The 18,623-nt window shown below is 47.2% G+C and overlaps 1 protein-coding gene across 16 annotated transcripts in view; it reads right to left on the reverse strand.

Moving 5' to 3' along the window:
* FHOD3 (formin homology 2 domain containing 3) overlaps positions 1 to 14,131 on the reverse strand; it is a 428,661-nt gene extending 414,530 nt beyond the window's left edge. For 3 of the 16 annotated variants that reach the window (XM_036009142.1, XM_036009140.1, XM_036009138.1), the window contains exon 1: positions 13,811 to 14,131. In XM_036009142.1, coding sequence (XP_035865035.1) covers positions 13,811 to 13,975 — 165 coding nt within the window. In that variant the 5' untranslated portion in view covers positions 13,976 to 14,131. The remainder of the gene's footprint in view (positions 1 to 13,810) is intronic. The other 13 variants (XM_036009144.1, XM_036009143.1, XM_036009141.1 and 10 more) reach the window with 8 other exon arrangements.
* Between the last annotated feature and the right edge of the window lie 4,492 nt (positions 14,132 to 18,623).

The following is an 18,623-nucleotide window of genomic DNA, read 5'->3' on the forward strand; positions in this document are numbered from 1 at the left end:
TCTGCTCAGCAATTAAACATTTATGAATTCATCTTAATAAAATAATCAGATATGAACACAAAGACTTGCTTTCTGTGAGTACAGGTATTACAGCATTATCCGTATTTTTTCTCTGGCAACCACCTAAACATCAAATGGCTTGTTCTTGCATGCATCCGCTTCATGAATATTTATTGAGTACAAAGCAGGAGACAAAGGAACACTTCAGAAGGCAGAGCCCTTCCCTCACAGAGCATGGGAGCAGTGCGTGCTGGGATCCTGGCACGTGCACGCACGGCATGACCACGCTGTCCTCAAAGATGAGATGTTCCATGAATATTTAATGACTTGGGAAAGTATCAGATATAATGTTATATTTTAACATGCACCAATACTAAAATTCTGGTAAAGATGAGAAAGTGTTAAGAGAGGTTCCCTTTGGGTGGTGAGAAAGGTGATTTCTATTTCCTCAGGGTGCTTTCCTGTTGTCTCCAAATTTGCGAAGTCTGTCTGGAAAAAGTCCAGCCATTGTTAATAATGAGAACGGTTTATGTGACATCGATGTAACCTGGCAGCCAGGGAGTGGACTGCAATGCACATGCGTGAACAATGATGACTTCATTATACTAGTGAGCAGGGGCAGTAGATGTCATTGAGTGAGCATGTGTGCTGTGTGGCCCTCACATTCAAAATGATTGAGCGAGTGGAGCAACGAATCTGCGTCGAATTTTGCATTAAGCTTGAACAATCCCCCATGGAAACTATTCAGATGATTCAGAAGGCCGCAGCTATGGGCAACTGGTGATGGGCAGCTTCACCAAAACAACGTGCCCACGCATGCTTCACATTTTGTGCAGAGATTTCTGGTGAAACAAATCACCCAGGTGACTCAGCCCCGCTACAGCCCAGGTTTGGCACCCTGTGACTTCTGGCTTTTCCCAAAACTAAAATCGCCTTTGAAAGGGAAGAGATTTCAGACCACTGATGAGATTCAGGAAAATACAACAGGGCAGCTGATGGCGACTGGGAGAAATGTGTGAGGTCCCGAGGTGCCTACGTTGCAGGCGACAGACATGTCATTGTCCTGTGTACAGTGTTTCGTGTATGTTGTATCTTCTTCAATAAATGTCTCTATTTTTCATGTTACATGGCTGGGAACCTTCTGGACAGACCTCATGCACACACACTCATTTGCAGTGGGAGCAGGTGCTTTGTTTGTTGTATGAGGTTAAACTCCTTGCCTCTTGACCCTTGTCTGAATCTAGCTTTGTTAGTGGTGACATGTCCCAGCAATGTCACCCCAATTCCACACACACAGCTTAAGTTCTCAGCTAAATGGAACTGAAAGTGTTGAAGGTGCTTCAGGGTTCCAGACGTATACATATCAGTACACACACACACACACACACACACACACACAGGTTTCAGTGACAAAAACATAGCTCTCACATGAGAAGAAAGGAGCTTTCTAATTTTGGCCACCACAGGAAAAAATAACTGGTTTGATCCACAAATCACCTCTAAGCACCATCCGTAGGTCACGGGTCACTCTACTTACCAAACCCTGGGGTTGAGGCTCCTCTGGCATATCCATCCTATTCCCATTCTCTTGAGCACAGTCAACTAATTAATTGTCCAGACCCACATCCATCCCCATCAGTGGGGATAGGAGGATCCACCTCTTCAAGCAAAAATTGGAGAGAAATAAAGAAGAAATTCTAACGAACAAAGTTTAAAAATGGAAAAGGCTGCTCTTGAAGAAAGGGGAAAACCACTCACAGTCACACATGAAGAAGCAACTAGAACATTCTTGACCAGAGACTTTACAAAAGGGCCTCCTGTGTGGACACAGCTTGTAAGAAGAGACCGCATGTCCTTATCTCCAACTCTAAACTGTACGATAATTTGCTTCTTCAAATGCTGTTAAGTGCACACACACCATGTGCGGGGCACTGCTCTAGGCTCTAAAGCTACATCCATAAACCAAACAGACCATAAAACCAACCAACCAACCAGCCCACCCTGCCTCACAGAGCAGTGGGCCAACCACTCCACTCCACGGCTTCGGAGTTGACCTGGAATCTCAGGGGGGCCGAGAGGAGTTTGGAGCGGGGCAGTGACATGATCTGACTCTCCCTCTCCTCCTTACAGTCAGACATACAGGCCTGTTTCCCCGAGCTGCGCCTCAGTCCCCTGAATGGACCCTCTCTGGGCCTCTCTTGCCTTTTTCTTGTTTCCTCCTAATGGCTATGCTCCAAGGCAAAGGGGACATGTCCACTCCAATGGACTTACTGCAAACCACAGTCAGTAAGACAGTGGGGTGTTAGCACAAGAACACATTGCTAGCTAATGGAGCAGAGGGCCCCAAAACACGCCCCCATGCTGTGGACACAATGTGGGTCAGGGTGGAATGGAAGCCTGTGCTCCCAGCCTTCCGCACTCCCTACAGCTTCGATATCGCCCGCCCTCTGGTCTTCAGTCAGCTGCTTTCGCTCAAGCTGAATGCAGCCTGTGTGATAAAATCAGAGGACCAGACAGAAGTCTCCTCACAACTGTTTACGAGGGGTGAGAGCTAGGCTTGCAGGGTGTAGCATGCTTAGCAGTATTAAATTATGCTTTCATCTAGTAAAACTATGGGGGGGGGGGGCATTCTTAAAGCTGTTGTCTCAACCCCAATACCACGACACACTCGTGTTTTCATGAATATAAGTGATGCTACCATTGACTCTAAGTTACCACATTTTGTCGTGTATAATGCGCACTTTTTGCCCAAATTTTTTAGGAAAAATAAAGATGCACATTATACATGGGTAGTACTAATTCCATATCTATGTAAATGGTTTTAATTCTTTTACTTATTCTTATGCATTAAAAGTGTAATAAAGCAATAATGATATCCATGTGCAAAATAATACCCTGGAATATGATAATCAGTTTTGTTTCTAAATATAAATAAATAATCAAATTAAAAAATTAAAACACAAGATTTTTTTTCTGAAAGTTTGGGCCAAAAACATGGGCACACTTTCTACATGGCAAAATATGGTACTCATTATCCAGGCGGTGGGGTGGGGGGACGGGTTGGAGAAGGTGAGCTGGAATCACAGATAAAACTTGTGCTAAGGCAAGACGGTATGAAATGTACTTGGTATAAATTAGTCAAAACCATGGCCCAGCTGGGCAGCCCAGTGATTGGCTCAGTGCCCATTTGTGACTGTGGCTCCGTGAAGGGCAGCAACGCTGCGTGGGACCCTGATTTGGCCAGAAGGACCCTCTTCCTCATTCTTTCCTCCAAGTGTCCACTGCGCAGCCTCCAACCTGCTGGGAGCATGGCAGTGTCTCGCCACACAGCAGCATTTGCCCATCAACTTGTTTGCTATGAACCCCACACCACTCCTGGGATCTGACGAGCCCATCTGAAAACGCATCATTTTCCTTCTCTTATGAGAAAGTCAAAATAATTTTTGGTTGGTCCTGTGACCTCACATTAAGACCCTGACATTCCATCCCCTACCACAACGCCAGTGCAGGGAGAGGCCGAGTCACCTAAGCAATACCAGAAACCTCTCCTGGGGGTTCTTGCTTCCCAGAATCCTCAAAATATTTGATGAGATGGTCAACATACCAATTTTCCTGTGTCCTTTTTGCCAAATCCATAAGCATCATTCTATACTGAACTGCAAGATGTTTAAAATTTTCTTTTTTTTTCAACATGTTCAACAACTTTGAGATTTTTTCCCCCCTAACATGTAGCTCCAAACATCTTCCCTTGCAGGCATCCAGCATTTCAATTTCTAGGCTACAAATCTAACTGGTGAAGAGGAGGTAGGTTTGCCCATTGTAAATAGACACAGTGTAGATTCCATTTGTCACTGTGTGGCTCTAGAGATAAAACTCTGGGTATATAGATAATTTGGCTGATACATGGTAACTTAATTTTTTTAATGAACTATCTTCACCCTAATTACAAATGAGTTAATCTGTCTATAGAAACCAAAACTTCCCTATCATAGTAAGAGTGCTGAGATATTATAATCAATTTACTATTTTCATTGAATTCATTAGGGTGACATTGGTTAACATGGTTATATAGGTTTCAGATGTACAATTCTATAATGCATTACCTGCACATTGTACTGTGTGTTCACCACCTCAAGTCAAGTCTCCTCCCATCGCCATTTATCCCCCCTTATGCGCTTCTGCTCCACCCCCTCCATGTCTCTGAGCTATGTTTTGTTTTGCTTAATCCCTTCACCTTTCTCACCCAGCCCCCAAACCCACCTTTCTTCTGACACCTGTCAGTCTGTCCTCTGTATCTATGAGTCCATTTCTATTTTAGTAGTTTATTTTGTTCATTAGATTCTGCATGCCTATGAAATCGCATGGTATTTGTCTTTCTCTGACTGGCTTATTTCACTCAGCACAATACTCTCCAGGTTTATCCGTGCTGTTACAAAAAGTTAGATTTCCTTCTTTTTACAGCTAGAAGTATTCCATTATGTATATGTAGTGCAGATTTTTCATTCACTCATATACTGATGGGCACTTGCGCTGCTTCTAAATCTTGGCTATTGTGAATAGCACTGCCGTGAACATAGAGAAGCATATATTCTTTTGAATCAATGTTTCAGGTTTCTTCAGATATATTCCCAGAAATAGAATCACTGGGTCATAAGGCAGTTCCATTTTAAATTTTTTGAGGAAACTCCATGCTATTTTCCACAGTGGCTGCACCAGTCTGCATTCCCACCAACAGTGCGCTAGGGTTCCCTTTTCTCTTCAGCCTCACCAGCACTTGTTTGATTGTTGACATTCTGACAGATGTGAAGTGATATCTCATTGTGGTTTTAACTTGCAGTTCTCTAACAATTAGTGACATTGAGCATCTTTTCATATGTCTACTGGCCATCTATATGTCCTCTTTGGAAAAGTGTCTATTCATGTCCTTTGCCTACTTTTTAATTGGATTGCTTGGGTTTTCTTGGTGTTGAGTCATATAAGTTCTTTATGCACTTTGGATTTTAACATCTTCTGAGATGCACCGTTGGTAGATATGTTCTCCCATTTAATGGGCTGTCTTTTCATTTTGTTGATGATTTGCTTTGCTGTGCAAAAACTTTTTAATTTGATGTAATCAAATGTTTATTTTTCCCTTTGCTTCCCTTGCCCAAAGAGATTTATCAGAAAGTATATTGCTATGAGAAATGTCCAAGACTTTACTGCCTATGTTGTCTTCTAGGATTTTTATTGTTCCAAGTCTTATACTTAAGTTTTTAATCCATTTTGAGTTTATTCTTGTGTATGGTGTAAGAAGGTGGTCTAGGTTTTTTCCTGTTGCTGTTGCAGGGGAGGTAGGGGACACATATCTGTCCAAAATTCCTGACACCATTTATTGAATAGACTGTCTTTACCCCATTGTATGTTTTTGCCTCCTTTGCCAAATATTAATTGACCATAAAGACATGGGTTTATTTCTGGGCCCTCTATTCTGTTCCACTGATCAATATGTCTGCTTTTATGCCAATACCATGATGTTTTTATTACTATGGCTTTATAGTATAGTTTGATATCAAGTATTGTGATTCCTCCAACTTGGTTTTTCTATCTCAAGATTGCTGTGGCTGTTTGGGGTTTCTTGTGGTTTTGTATAAATTTTGGGAATATTTGTTCTAATCCTGTGAAATATACCATTGGTATCTTGATAAGAATTTTGTCAAACCTATAGATTGCTTTGGTAGTGTGAACATTTTACTGATGTAAATCTTCTTATCAATGAACACAAAATATGTTTCCACTTATTTGTATCTTCTTTGATTTTTTTCTTCAGTCTCTTATAATTTTCTGAGTACGGGTCATTTACATCCTTGGTTAAAGTTACTCTTAGGTATTTTATCTTTATTGATGCAATTTTCAATAGAAATGTTTTCTCAGTTTCCCATTCTGATAGTTCATTATTGGTGCATAAAAATGCAACTGCTTTCTGGATATTTATTTTGTATCCTGTTACTTTACTGAACTTATTTATCAGGTCTAGTGAGTTTTGCTAGAATCTTTAGCATCTCTATATACAGCATCATGTCATCTGTAAAAAGTAACAATTTTACTTCTTCCTTTCCAATTTGCACACCTTTTATTTCTTCTTCTTGTCTGATTGCTGTGGCTAGGACTTCCAGTACTGTGTTGAATAAAAGTGGAGAAAGTGGATATCCCTGACTTATTTCCCATCTTAAGGAAAACACTTTTAATTTTTGTCCATAAAGTATGATGTTAGCTGTGGTTTTGTTATATGCACCCTTTATTATAATGAAATATGTTTTTTTATTCCCACTTTGCTGAGAGTTTTATCACAAATGACTGATGAATTTTATCAAATGCTTTCTGCACCCATTGATATGATCATGTGATTTTAATCTTTCATTTGTGTATGTGGTGTTTCTAACTTACTGATTTACAGATACTGTACCAACCTTGTATCCGTGGAATAAATCTCACTTGATCATGGGATATAATCTTTTTAATGTATTGCTAGATCTGGTTTGCTATTATTTTGTTGAGGATTTTATCATCTATGTCCATCAAGAATATTGGCTTATAATTTTCTTTCTTTCTAGCATCATTACTTGGTTTTGAAATTAGGGTAATGCTGTCCTCCTCTTGAATATTTTGGAATTGTTTGAAAAGGGTGAGTGTCTTCTTCTTTGAGTGTTCGGTAGAATTCACCTGTGCAGCCATCTGATCCAGGACTTTTGTTTAGTTGGAGTTTTTTTTTTTATTATTACTGCTTCAATTTCATTAATTGTAATGTGTCTATGTTCTGATTCTTCCTGATTCAATTTTGGAAGTTTATATATTTCTAGTAATTTACCCATTTCATTTAGATTGCCCAATTGGTTGGCATATACTTGTTTGTAATATTTTCTTACTGTCCTCTGTATTTCTTTGATGTCAGTTGTTACTTATCATTTTGCATTTCTGTTTTTATTTATTTGGGTCCTCCCTCTGTTTTTCTTGACAAGTCTGGTTAAAGATGTGTCAATCGTATTTACCTTTTCAAAGAACCAGCTATTGGCTTCATTGATCTTTGTATTTTTTACTCAATTTTGTTTATTTCTATTCTGATCTTTATTTCATTTCTTTTCACTTTGGGCTTTGTTCATTGTTCTTCTACTTTCTTTAAGTGCAAAGTTAGATTGTTTATTTGAGATTTTTCTTGTTTCTTGAGGTGGCCTTTAATGCTATGAATTTTTCTCCTAGGACTGCAACATCTCAGTTTAGTGATAAAATTTAGGTGCACCCACTGAAGCTCCATGTATAAGACCCCCACTTCACCCTTTCCCAACCAGACCAACGGTTCATGTAACTGATGATCGCTGACTTTATCCTGGGAATTGACTGAGCCTAGACAGACACCCTGAACTCTGAAAGACTGATGTCCCACACGTGTCTGTCAAAGTTCCGAAGGAGAACATGACCGTCGGGTGGGAAGGAGCACAGTCAGTGGGGTTGCAACAAAACGCTGGCCGACGACTGGCCGTCTCACCCGGAGCAAACACGCTCCACACACGGCGATGCTTAATGGACGGACTCCAATCCCAAGGGAGCACTGGAACACGTGATCTAATTTTTAAGCTCTTTCATTTAAAAAAAGGTCAACATATGCAGACGTGTAGAAAATAGTACAATGACCTCTCCCTCCCCCCATACCCATAATCCAGCTTCAACTCGCGGTCTATCTTGTTCCAGCTACAGACCCACCCACTCACTCGCCCCTCATCCAGAATTATTTTGAGCAACTTCCAGACATCACATAATTTCATCTGCAAATATTTCAGTATGACTCTCTGAAAGACATAAACTTTTCTGTAAATATCAAAATGCTATTATCAGCCTTTAATAATTTTATTAGCAAATACCTCTATTTAATTTTTATCAATTTAACTTTAATCATTTTAATAGCAAAGAGTCACTATTTGAGCTTCCCCAGTGATCTCAGATGTTTATTCACAACATGTTTGCTTGAATCAGTAACCAGTCAGAACTGCAGATTGCTATTGGGTGACAGATCTCTTAAATCTCTTCTAATCTAAGGTTTCCTTCCATTTCTCTTATCTTTGCCGTTTATTTGTTAAAGAAACTATAATTTCCCACAATCTGGATTTTGCTGATTACATCTCTGTGGTGAGGTTTAACGTTCACTGTAATTTAATTTTGTTCATTCTTTCTTACTTAGTTCAGAACAAGGCACAGAAACACTTCCCAATAAAATAGCTTAAAAATAAAATAAAACCAAACAAAAAGCAGCCTGATTGTCTCTGTAAAGAAGCAGATGCTGACAAACCTAAGGCTCTGAAAATATCCCACAAAAGTGGAACCAGCTATGCCGATTAGAAAGCCAAATTTATAATTTTTTATAGTTTACATTCAATATAGAAAGCCAGATTTAAATCAGGGACATTCCTGAGCCAGCCACAGCCAACAGAGGCATCATCTGGAGATGAGGTTGCCAAGAGTGGTGGCCGTCTTCCCTCTGAGGACAGAAAAGTTCCCAAGTGTTCCAAAGTTTCATCTTTCGAGAGAAATGAACCATGGAGGACAGAGAGGGCAGGGGGAGGGGTGCTCCTGCGCCGGCCTTAGCATGTTAATCAGTTTTAAATCTGCTACCATTAAGAACTAACATTGCAGAGTCTGGAGGGGGGAGGGCAAAGGCAGTCCTGTTGTTCTCTAGAAGGACACAGGTTGGACTCTGAGGACAAAAGGCACAGGCTTGTAGAGCTTCAACACCAGCACAACTGACTGGAGCACAACCATTTAAGTCCCAGCCCTATGAAGACCGGCAGGGTAGCCGCATGCGAAGGCAATGCAGTCCATCCCTGCCCCCTCCACACCTCCTCCTGCACAGAGAACTCGTGCTCCGCCGGTTTTCTAATAATGGGGCACAGCTGGCTACAGGCTTTGGCGTAAAAAAAGGCTCGACTTTAAATCCAAGCTCCTTCACTGGAAAGCCGTGCGGCCTCAGAAAACCTGCAAAGCCCCCCGTGTCTCGGTTTGGTCATCTGTGGACTGGGGTACCAGTGTCTGCCTGCTCGTTCCAAGAATAAATGAAGTTATGCATGGCGGCCTAGAGTACAGCAGCCAGCATTAACTCATTATATGTCAGCCCTGTCCTCCCAAAGATTCCTACCAGTCCATTGCAACCCAGGTCCTTCCTGGAAGCCACGACAGCACCTGCTGGACATCTGGCTGGGTTACTGATGCAGACGGTGGCCATGCATGAAGCAAAGCCAACTGACCCATACCGGGTTCAACCCCATGATCCTGGTCTCAATAGCACAGCTCCAACCAACCGAGCTAATTACGGTAGGGTCAGATCCATCTCAGTTTGCACAGAGATGCTCCCAGCAGCTCAGACAACGTTCTTACACAGTTTTGTCCTAAGATGCTATGTGACACACCACATTTGCCAACTTTACTAATGATCTCATCTTTTAAAAATCTTAATGTAATGTAGCAAACAGATGTGTCACTTAAGAGGATTAAGGTGGAAATTCATTAGAGCAATAATGCCAATGGATTTGTGTTCTAAAACTAACAGCAGTCAATCAGCTTGGGACACAGGCCACCTTAGCACCACTTGGCTGGCAGGAGAGCCGCGGAGAGCTGGACAGACAGTCTTCACCCTCACGGAAGTTATCTGAGAATGGGGGAGACAGTGATAACCCCCACATACTGAGACCTGACCTGAATGGCTTTTAATCCACCCAGCTCAGGCTGTGGTGTGCAGGAAGCCCCCAAGGCATCTTGGGAAAAATGCACTTTCCGGTTCAGGGGGAAAAGCAGGAGGCCTGAGAGCATTTCTATTAAGAGCTGAGGTGAGGCCCAGCCCAGACTTGGACGCCCAGGGCCCTCTTTTACAGGTGGGACAGCTCAGGCACCAAGGCAACCACAAAAACGAAGGCAACACACGTGTTCAGTCAAGGCTAATCCAACCAGAAGACTGAACTCCACACCGCGGACAGGCTGCCTGGAAGGAGGACATTCAAGGCACAGAAGCAGAGTCATTAAGAGCTCAGACCTGGGGTCAAATTCCAATTCTGGAGCTTCCCGCTCACAGACCAGCCAACTTCTTTCTGCCCCGGGTCTCTTCTGCTGTGAGACATAACAGTGCCAGTCCCTGACCTACAGGGAGGTCGTGAGCTCGGAGAGATGGCGTGTGTCTAGGACACAACAGCTACTGGTACTCCCCTTTCTAGCCCACGGCAGGCACCCACACATTTCCCAAATCAATTCCTGAGTCATCCTTGCCATTTTGACACATAAGTTACTCATTTTCTTCATAAAAATTACAGTTTGGTCTATCAAAATGAAACATGAATCCTTACGGCCTTAACCTGCAGCATCAATCAATATAAACAAATCATTTAAGCTTTGAAAGGTCTATGAGGCTATTAATTCTATTGCATAGTTTTTTTTCTACACTAGAAGTCCTATAATTACAATTTTTTCTTTTAAAACACTATGCTAGAAATAGACACCTGTTTATACAGCATTCAAAAACAAAAGGCCACACACCTAGTCCAGTCAAAACATATAACCACCCAAATGAGCATCTCCCCAGTGGGAATACAGCACCTGTTTTGAACTTTTTATCAAACTAATCATTTATTGAATCATCTTCCCTGGGACTACTATAAACAGCTTCGGGGGACTGAGGGGTGGTTTCCAATCTACCGGTTTGAAAAAAGAAAAGATACAGCCTGAGTGCAATACACTGTTTTGTCTGAGACAGTGGTTTGGGTAAAGGAACAGCTAACTCACTTCTAATGCAGTCAGCAGACATGAGCTAAATAAACATGTCCTCCTGTTACGAAAAGATGCATAGATTCAAGTTTTGGCTGGGAAGGACCCAAGGGGCTATCCGGTTCAAAGGCTCCCAGCACAGGAGAATCCCTAGGGAACTTGACAAATTAGGACCCTCTGCTGGGGCCTTCCAAGGGCTGGTTACACAGGTGTGTTCACTTAGTGAAATTTCATCCAGCTGCTCACTTACGCCTTGTGCACTTTTCTGTGTGTGCAAGCTACTTCACGTGACAGTTTTCTCCCCAGGGATTTGAATGTGCAGGGCAGCTGAGAACACCAAGCATGCCTACAAGTTCTGCGGTCATGCATCTCCCCTTTTTCTGCCACCCAGATGCCCCGCCCCCGACCCAGGAATTCCTCCTCTGCCAGGCTGGGCTCAGTGGGACCCTGGCAGAAGCTTTTCCAGTGGCCAGGAAAGTGTTATCCATGGCGAGGGTCTGGGAAGACAGCTTGCCCACTCATTCACCACGCTTGTTCACAGCCCGCTCAGTAACTGTTTACTTCCACCTCTGACTGTGAACTCTAGCAGGCCAGGAATTCTACCTCAAGGCTCTTACTCATGCTTGTAACATTCATTTACTCTGGGCCAAAAAGTACAATACCTAGCCCAGGGAGGTGAGGAGGTGAATTCCCCAAGTTAATGGAACAGAAGCCTCCGGGGGTGTGGCTTCTGCCCACAGCCACACAGCAGGTCCAGGGAGCAGACCGGCACGGGGGTCTCAAGTCACACAGGCCTGAATCTCTGCACCCCACTCCTATCTGAGAAACTAGGCTAATTAACACTCTCTGCTTTGGTTTCCTCATCTGTAAAATGGGGTATGAAAGGCTCCACTTCTCAGAGATGTGTGGTTTTAGGTGAGATCATGCATTGAGACCCGCCGTAGAATGCGCACCAACACGCCAGGGCCCGGATGTCCTAGCTCTCTGCATCACAGGTGGATCACCCAATTTTAAGACTCCCTGTTGGAAATTAACCATCATTTTAAAAGATGAAAGTGCACCTAGGCATATAAATACCCTGAGTTCTGCTTTACAGAACCCCAGCTAACAGAAATCAGCCACCCACTCAGCTCTACATGCAAAAAACAAATGGCAAACATCTGAATGCACTGCAGCAGTATTTGGGCAAAAGACTCTGAGAATAAGGCTGGCTGGCTGGCCCCCAGGACAAGGGGTCAAGGGTCTCTGTAGGATGTCTTCTGGGGTTTTTTCCACAAGGGGCACCACAGAAAGTTCTGTGTGAGCTAGTGCAATGGCTGTGCTGTAAGGGGGGGTGGGGGGGGTGTTGGGGAACAATGCTGAAGCATGGGGACTTCCTCCTACCAGGCCAGGAACACTGAGTCAAAATTATGGGGCTATTCCATGGAATCATGAAAAGGTAGTTCAGCTTCCAGCTTGAAAGGTCAACCATGCACATAGGGCTTGAAATCCAAGGAAACCACTTCAAGGTCATAGGACCACAATTATGTCTTCTGCGGTTTCAACAAAAGATCCCAGCAATCAGAGACCATAACGAATGGCGTATCATAGTGCTGAAGAAGCCTTTCCAAACTTTCAGTTTAACCCACTGACTGAGAAGAACCAAATAGTTTACAAAAGTGACTGATAAGCTGACTCCACGATACATCATTCTGTCCATCCCCCAATCCAACCTGCTTTTATGGCCAGAGTGGTTCCCAGGAATGGTGACTGTATCCCTCCCGCAACAACAGGGAGAGAGTGAGCCAGAGCTGCCCCATTCCCCATTCCTGAAAGCCGGGTGCCAATTCCGGAGTCGGGGAAGCGCTGACACACTGCTAACAGAGGGAGGACACGCCACTGCCAAAGTTCACGGGTTTCCACGCACAACCCGCCTCTGCTTCCAAGGCAGGTGAACCGCATACAGAAATCTAAAGAATTTTTTTAAATCGATTTTGTTATTTTTGGTATCACGGGGTTATCTCTTTGAAACATTTATCAGTGTTTAAAATATTTATCAGGATCCTCAAAGAATAAATCATCTCCAACCTTCGATATGGACCCTAAGCGCGCGCGCGCGCGCACACACACACACACACACACACACACAAAGTACCGGGGAAGTTAATTCTTCAAGCTGCAGCCAATCTGCTTAAGTGGGAGGAAGGGCTCTCCCGGCTAACTACATGGTTAGCTTGCCATGCTCGGCTCTTTGCAACACACACTTTTCAAGACGCCTGTCCCCTTGCAAAGGGTTAAAAAGAAAACTCTGTCGGGTGGACTGAGAAGCCATTCTTCCCAGGGGACACAGATTTGGGGCTGCGAGCCTCAGGCTTTGTGCGCGCCCCCGCCCCTCCTCCCACAGCGACTGCTCCTCCAAGGTTCCCAAGGCCACCTGCTTCTGCTAAGAAAAGGGGGCTACACCCAGCGCCACCGCTGCGCACGGTCTGCGTCCCAGGCGGTGCCCCCGGGAGACGAGGAGGGAGAAGGAGGAGGTGCCCACGGGAAGCGTGCTTTGTCGCGAGGGTCGGGCTACCGCCCGCGCTGCCCCAGAGGCCCAAGAGGTTTTGTCCCGGGCGTCGCTTAGGGCTCTCCTCCGAAGGACCTGAGTCCCCCAGGACCCGGGTTCTTTCTGCGCCCGGCTAAGCACCCTCCCGGGTACCGAGGCCGACTGCGGGTGTCCGAGCCGCACCCCGGCCACCCGTCGGAGCTAACGGCGCGGTGTCCGCAACCTTCCCCATCCCGCCTCCGGCCGGCGCGGCACCTGCTCAGCCCCGCCCGCCCCGGGCTCCGCCGGGCCGGAGAGCGGGCCGTCCTCCTCGCTAGCCCGGGAGATTCCGCGCCAGCTGCCCGGTTCAAGGGGCCACTCTGCCTCACAGGGAGGGGGGAGGTCTGTCTTCGGGCGCTGGTCTCCCGGGACCGCGCCCCGCCCAGCCTGCCCGCGGCGCCCCAACTCCGGCGCTCCCCGAGGCACGGGCAGCGTCCTGGGGGCCCAGCCCACCCCGCGGGGCTGTACCTTGTGCGGCGCCCGCAGCAGCCGGTGGACCCCGGCCAGCTGGGTGCCGAGCGCGAGGTCCTCGCGGAACGTGAACAGCGGCGGCCGGCTGGGCTCGGGGAAGTTGGTGCTGTTGAAAGGGTCTGTGTCGTCCAAGAACTGCACCCGGCAAGCCAGCGTGGCCATGATGCATCCCTGCTCCGGGGGACGCGGGCCCCGGAATCAGCGGGGCCGCAGGCCGGGACGCCGGGGTCACTGTGGGCCGGGGAGGCGGCGGCCGCTGCTCGCTGGCTCGCGGGCTCGCAGGCTCCGGCACACCAAGCTGCAGCCCGGGCTCCGGCCGCGGGGGGCGGGGCAGGGGCGGGGCCGGCGGGCCCCTGGTCCTCTCCCGCTCCGGCTCCTCCCCTCCGGCGTCCCCCAAGCCGCAGGCCCCGCTACCCTTACCGACCCGACCCGCCGCGGGGAACTGGAAGGAATGAACTGGTCGCGCGGCATCCGCAGCCCTGCGCCTAGGCCGCCGGCGGTGGCGGGCACCAGCCCCCTCACCGGCAGACGCCGCTCGGGCCGCCGGCTGCACGTGCGCCGCGCGGCCTGGGGAGCCCCGGCCGAGCTACACTTCTAAGAGCTCAGCGAACCGGGCAGGGGGCCGAGGTAGGTGGCTTGCCCTCTGGCTTTTTACATCTCTGGGAGAGGGCTTAACCCTTTCCAGAGCGAGTCAGCGGGCTGCCGCCGGGATTTGGAAAACCCCAGCTGGGCACCAGGAGGCGAGGGAAGCGGCCCCGGCAGCTAGCGGTGTAGTGTCAGCACCTGGAGCCCAGGCGAGGTTTTCCTGGAGGAGAAGGAAGCGAAGAAAGAGGAGGGTGAGCCGGGGAACCTAGGCAGGTCTTCTTAAGAGACTAGCGCAGGGGGCGCCAGGATGGAGGCCTAGGGGGTGCGAGACTCCGCTTCGGGACCCCAGCGCCAGGCCTGGCACAGGGGCTGCCTGGTGTGTGCTGGTTGACCTCTGCATCACCACGGCCTCTTACGCAGTGAGGTCTCCGAAAGCCCTAACGGGGCCCGTGCGGGGCCGCGGGGGGCGCTTCGAAGAGGTCACCGAATCGCTGGGGAGGGGTGGGAGTGGCGGCGGGGAGCTAGGGACCCGCAGTAATTTGGAGGGAAGGTTTACAGCTTGCCTGCCTCCACCAAGCGGGAGCCCCGAGAATCCTCTGCTTCCCACCGCTCTCCACGCTGCTCGCGGGCGACCCCCCTCGTTTCCAATAAAAATTAACGGTTTTCTCCATTCCAGGCTGTGGCCAAGTTCTCGGTTCCTCATACTTCATGTAGGTCACACGGATAATACCAATCGCTCTTAACGTCTACCTCTTCACAACACGACTATACAGTAAGGCTTTCTCACCTTCTTCTGTTTCAAGGAGGAGGTCAGGGAGCCCCTTCTAGGCCCCTTTAACCTTCGTCTCCAGGGACTCTCCTTGTCACACATGCACACTTATGCCTGGTCTTAAAATAAAAATGATCCGTGACACTTCTGCTCCTTTCAGCAGAACTTCTAGCTCTCCTTATGTTTGCCACTTAACTCTAATGAGCCCTCGAGACCAGCCAACACCAAGCTCACCAGCAGTGCATGGCCAGAGTACAAAACCCAAAAATTCAACTCCTTTGACCCGGGCCCTCTACTCTCCCACTTTCATCCCCAACTCCCTCCCCACTGCGCAAGCCCTCCAGTCTTCCTGGACACCCCACCTCTCAGGCTGTACCAAGGTGAATCCCGCATCATCTCCAGGGACTCCTGGCCACAAGGATGCCTCAGCCTCGCTTGCTCCTGCCCCATCTGCCAAGTGCCTGTTGGCAATGGGGCCACTGGCAATGACCCACCCACCAACCCCCAGGCTCCTCAGCTCTGCTCAGGGTGCCCTTCCACTGCTGTCGTGCTACCACAAACTTCTGTCACCTTTCTCTATAGAATATTCAGTAAAGAAAAGCATCTTTCCAGCATGAAGTCCTCCCCTTCCAGCACACCTCCCCCTGGTATCTGCTATCTCCCCCCACCTCAGGAGATTACCAACACCCTGTTTTTCCTCTTTCTCTCCCTCCATCCGGACGTTCTTTTCCAAGTTGCTCTGGGACCAGGCTCTGTCCCCGATCCAGCCCCTGGTCCTGTCCTCCCAGGGCTTCTTCCCTGCAGATCGGATCAGGGCTGCGGTCCCGGCAGGCAACCAGTGCAGTCCCACAGCGCCCTGCACCTGAGCCCCACACTGGTTCGATGCTCTGCTGCTGCAGTCTTAAAATTCTTCATAATTTAACAAGAGGCTCCACATTTTCATTGTGCCCTCGATTCCACAAGTTATATACCTGGTCCTTGAGGAGAATAAATACTTGTGTTTTCCATCTTTAAAGCTACATCTGTATGAAGCCTGCCTCTCATTCAGCTTGTCTCTTCTTCACCTCCTGACCAGTTGGTAGAAACAGAGCTGTATTCATTTCTCAGCATCCTCACCGTGCCTTTGCTCCACACCCCACGACAGCTGGTAGGCCACATCCCTGCTGTTCTGAGAGCATCGGTGCCATCCAGGGAACACCCCCTCCCTGCTTCCCACTTGCTGGGCAGGGTCTGTCACTGTGGACCGCTCCTTCCCCAAACTCTTCCCTCAGCTCCGTAGTTTCGCCCACTCTGGGTTCACCTTCTCCCTCTTTGACAGCTTCCTCTCTAGTCCGTCTGGGCTCTGTTCTCCTCTTGGAAATAGAGCATCGCAGACAGAGTTACTTGTCCATTTATTCTCTGTGTTTCCATTAAATTGAAAGCTCCTCCAGGGTAGGAACCGTGCTGTATTTAACCCTAAGCCCACGCAGTGCCTGGCAGCGTTTCTAGTAAAATCCCTCAGTGGATGCTTAATGGCTGAGTGAATATAAGAGTCATCTGTGAATCCTATATTTTGCATTTGGTGACTATGACCTGTCGCTGAATCAGCCTCTGAAAGATTTCTCAAGTCTTCCTTCCTGTCTGGCCTTCACTTCCTATACTAGTCTTCCAGGAGTCTCCCTTCCCCAGCCTTCCATCCTGCATTTGACCTTCCACTGGGGGTCTCCTCTGGAGATCATCCTAAGATCTGTGTGTATTTATTTCATGGGTCACACCTCGGGGTAACATCCTGACCTGCCAAGCCCCTTAGCACGACTCACAAGACCCTCTCCGATCTGCCCCAGTCTGCCACTCCACGATCACCCCTGGTCATTCCCCACTCCACATCCTGTTTCAAGCCAGCCCAAATGTATGACCCTTTCCTAAACAGGATGAGATTCGTCATGGTGAGCTTCTCGGACTGGAATGCTCTTCCCTCTGTACTTGGCCAGCTAAACCCACTTATCCTCGACACTCGCTTCCAGGGTCAGCTCCTCTAGAGAGCCGTCTCTAACTGGACCCCGAACAAGGATTGTCTCCTTTTCCTCTGTGTCTCGCTTTACCTTTGACATGTCCCTATTCACACAGTGCTTTTCACGTTGCATTGCAAACACATGCTTACCTATATGCCTACCCTACTAAACTATAAGACTTTCCGAACTGGAATTTGCCTTACTCAAGTTAAGTCTTAAAACTTCACATGGCGACTAGCATTTAAATTAATATCAATCCTTTAAATTTTTTAATCATATAGGCTATTCTTGAGTCTTTTATGGATTTTTGCCCTGACAACTCCATTGAAACTGCTCTTAGCAATAATTTTCCCCAATAACCAAAGTTTATTTTTCTCAAACTATTTTTGAAATCATTCCCTTTTAGTAATGTAATACTATCTCTTCCTTTAAAAGGCCAAGACTAATAAAATGTTATAACAAAAAAATCAGCCCCGTTGTACAACACCTGCCCCATCCCGCCACATGTCTCAGAGGCACTCGCTTCTCAACAGTGCAAGTCCGCCGCCGTACTTCGATCTGTGAGTTTCCGACAATACACTGACTTTCTGTCATGCGACACACGGGTTTTCGCATCACAGACCGCTGCCCCTTCTCAATCTTCCCATGGAGTTTTATCACAATTTTGGTTAAATTCTTGCTCAGTGATTTTCTAAATGTTGACTATGTTAATATTGTTCGCTTTTGTGCCAAGCACCACACATGGTTGCGTGGCCTTTCTTATACAACTTTTTATTTTTCCTGGCGTTAATATTTGCCTCCATTTTTTTTCAATCACTTATTTTTTTCTTGAACAGCTCATTGTATCTTCTCATATCCCACCACATCCCCGAAAATGCTTCTTTCCCCACTGTCAAATAATTTCTCAGGGCTCTCCTTTCCCCTCAGACATTCTTCTGCGAGGCCCCCCTCTGGGGGTCCCCATCTTCCTGCTCCAGCCTGGACCATGGCTCCTTCAGCTGCATCCTCCTAGAGATTTCCTGGGCATCTAACGTGAGAGCGCCTGGTTCCTAGACCACTTGACTTATTCTTTTCTGGTTTATACTCTCAATTTGTGTAGGTATATTCCCTAGTTGCTTCCAGAGAAAAGAGAAGTCTTTGAGAATTTTATGTCTGAAGGGACCTTTATTTCTCATCCTCACACTTCCTTGGTGTGGTCGTTTTATTGGTAACAGCGGCCCAGTAGTTCTACCTACCGCTTTTATTCCCACCACTTTGTAACGTGGCCTTGCCACTTTTCCCATCAAGAGGGGGCGTCTATGTCCCCACTCCTGGATGGGAACAGCTTTGTGACTTGCTTCAACAAACAGAATATGTCAGAAGTCACATGATGTGACTTCTGAAACGAGGCCTCGAGACGCCTGACCGCGTCTGCTCTCACGCCCTGGGAGGCCGCCCCGAGACGGCCGTGGGAAGGAGCCAGACC

Source organism: Phyllostomus discolor, chromosome 9, assembly GCF_004126475.2.
Source record: "Phyllostomus discolor isolate MPI-MPIP mPhyDis1 chromosome 9, mPhyDis1.pri.v3, whole genome shotgun sequence".
Lineage (NCBI taxonomy): Eukaryota > Metazoa > Chordata > Mammalia > Chiroptera > Phyllostomidae > Phyllostomus > Phyllostomus discolor.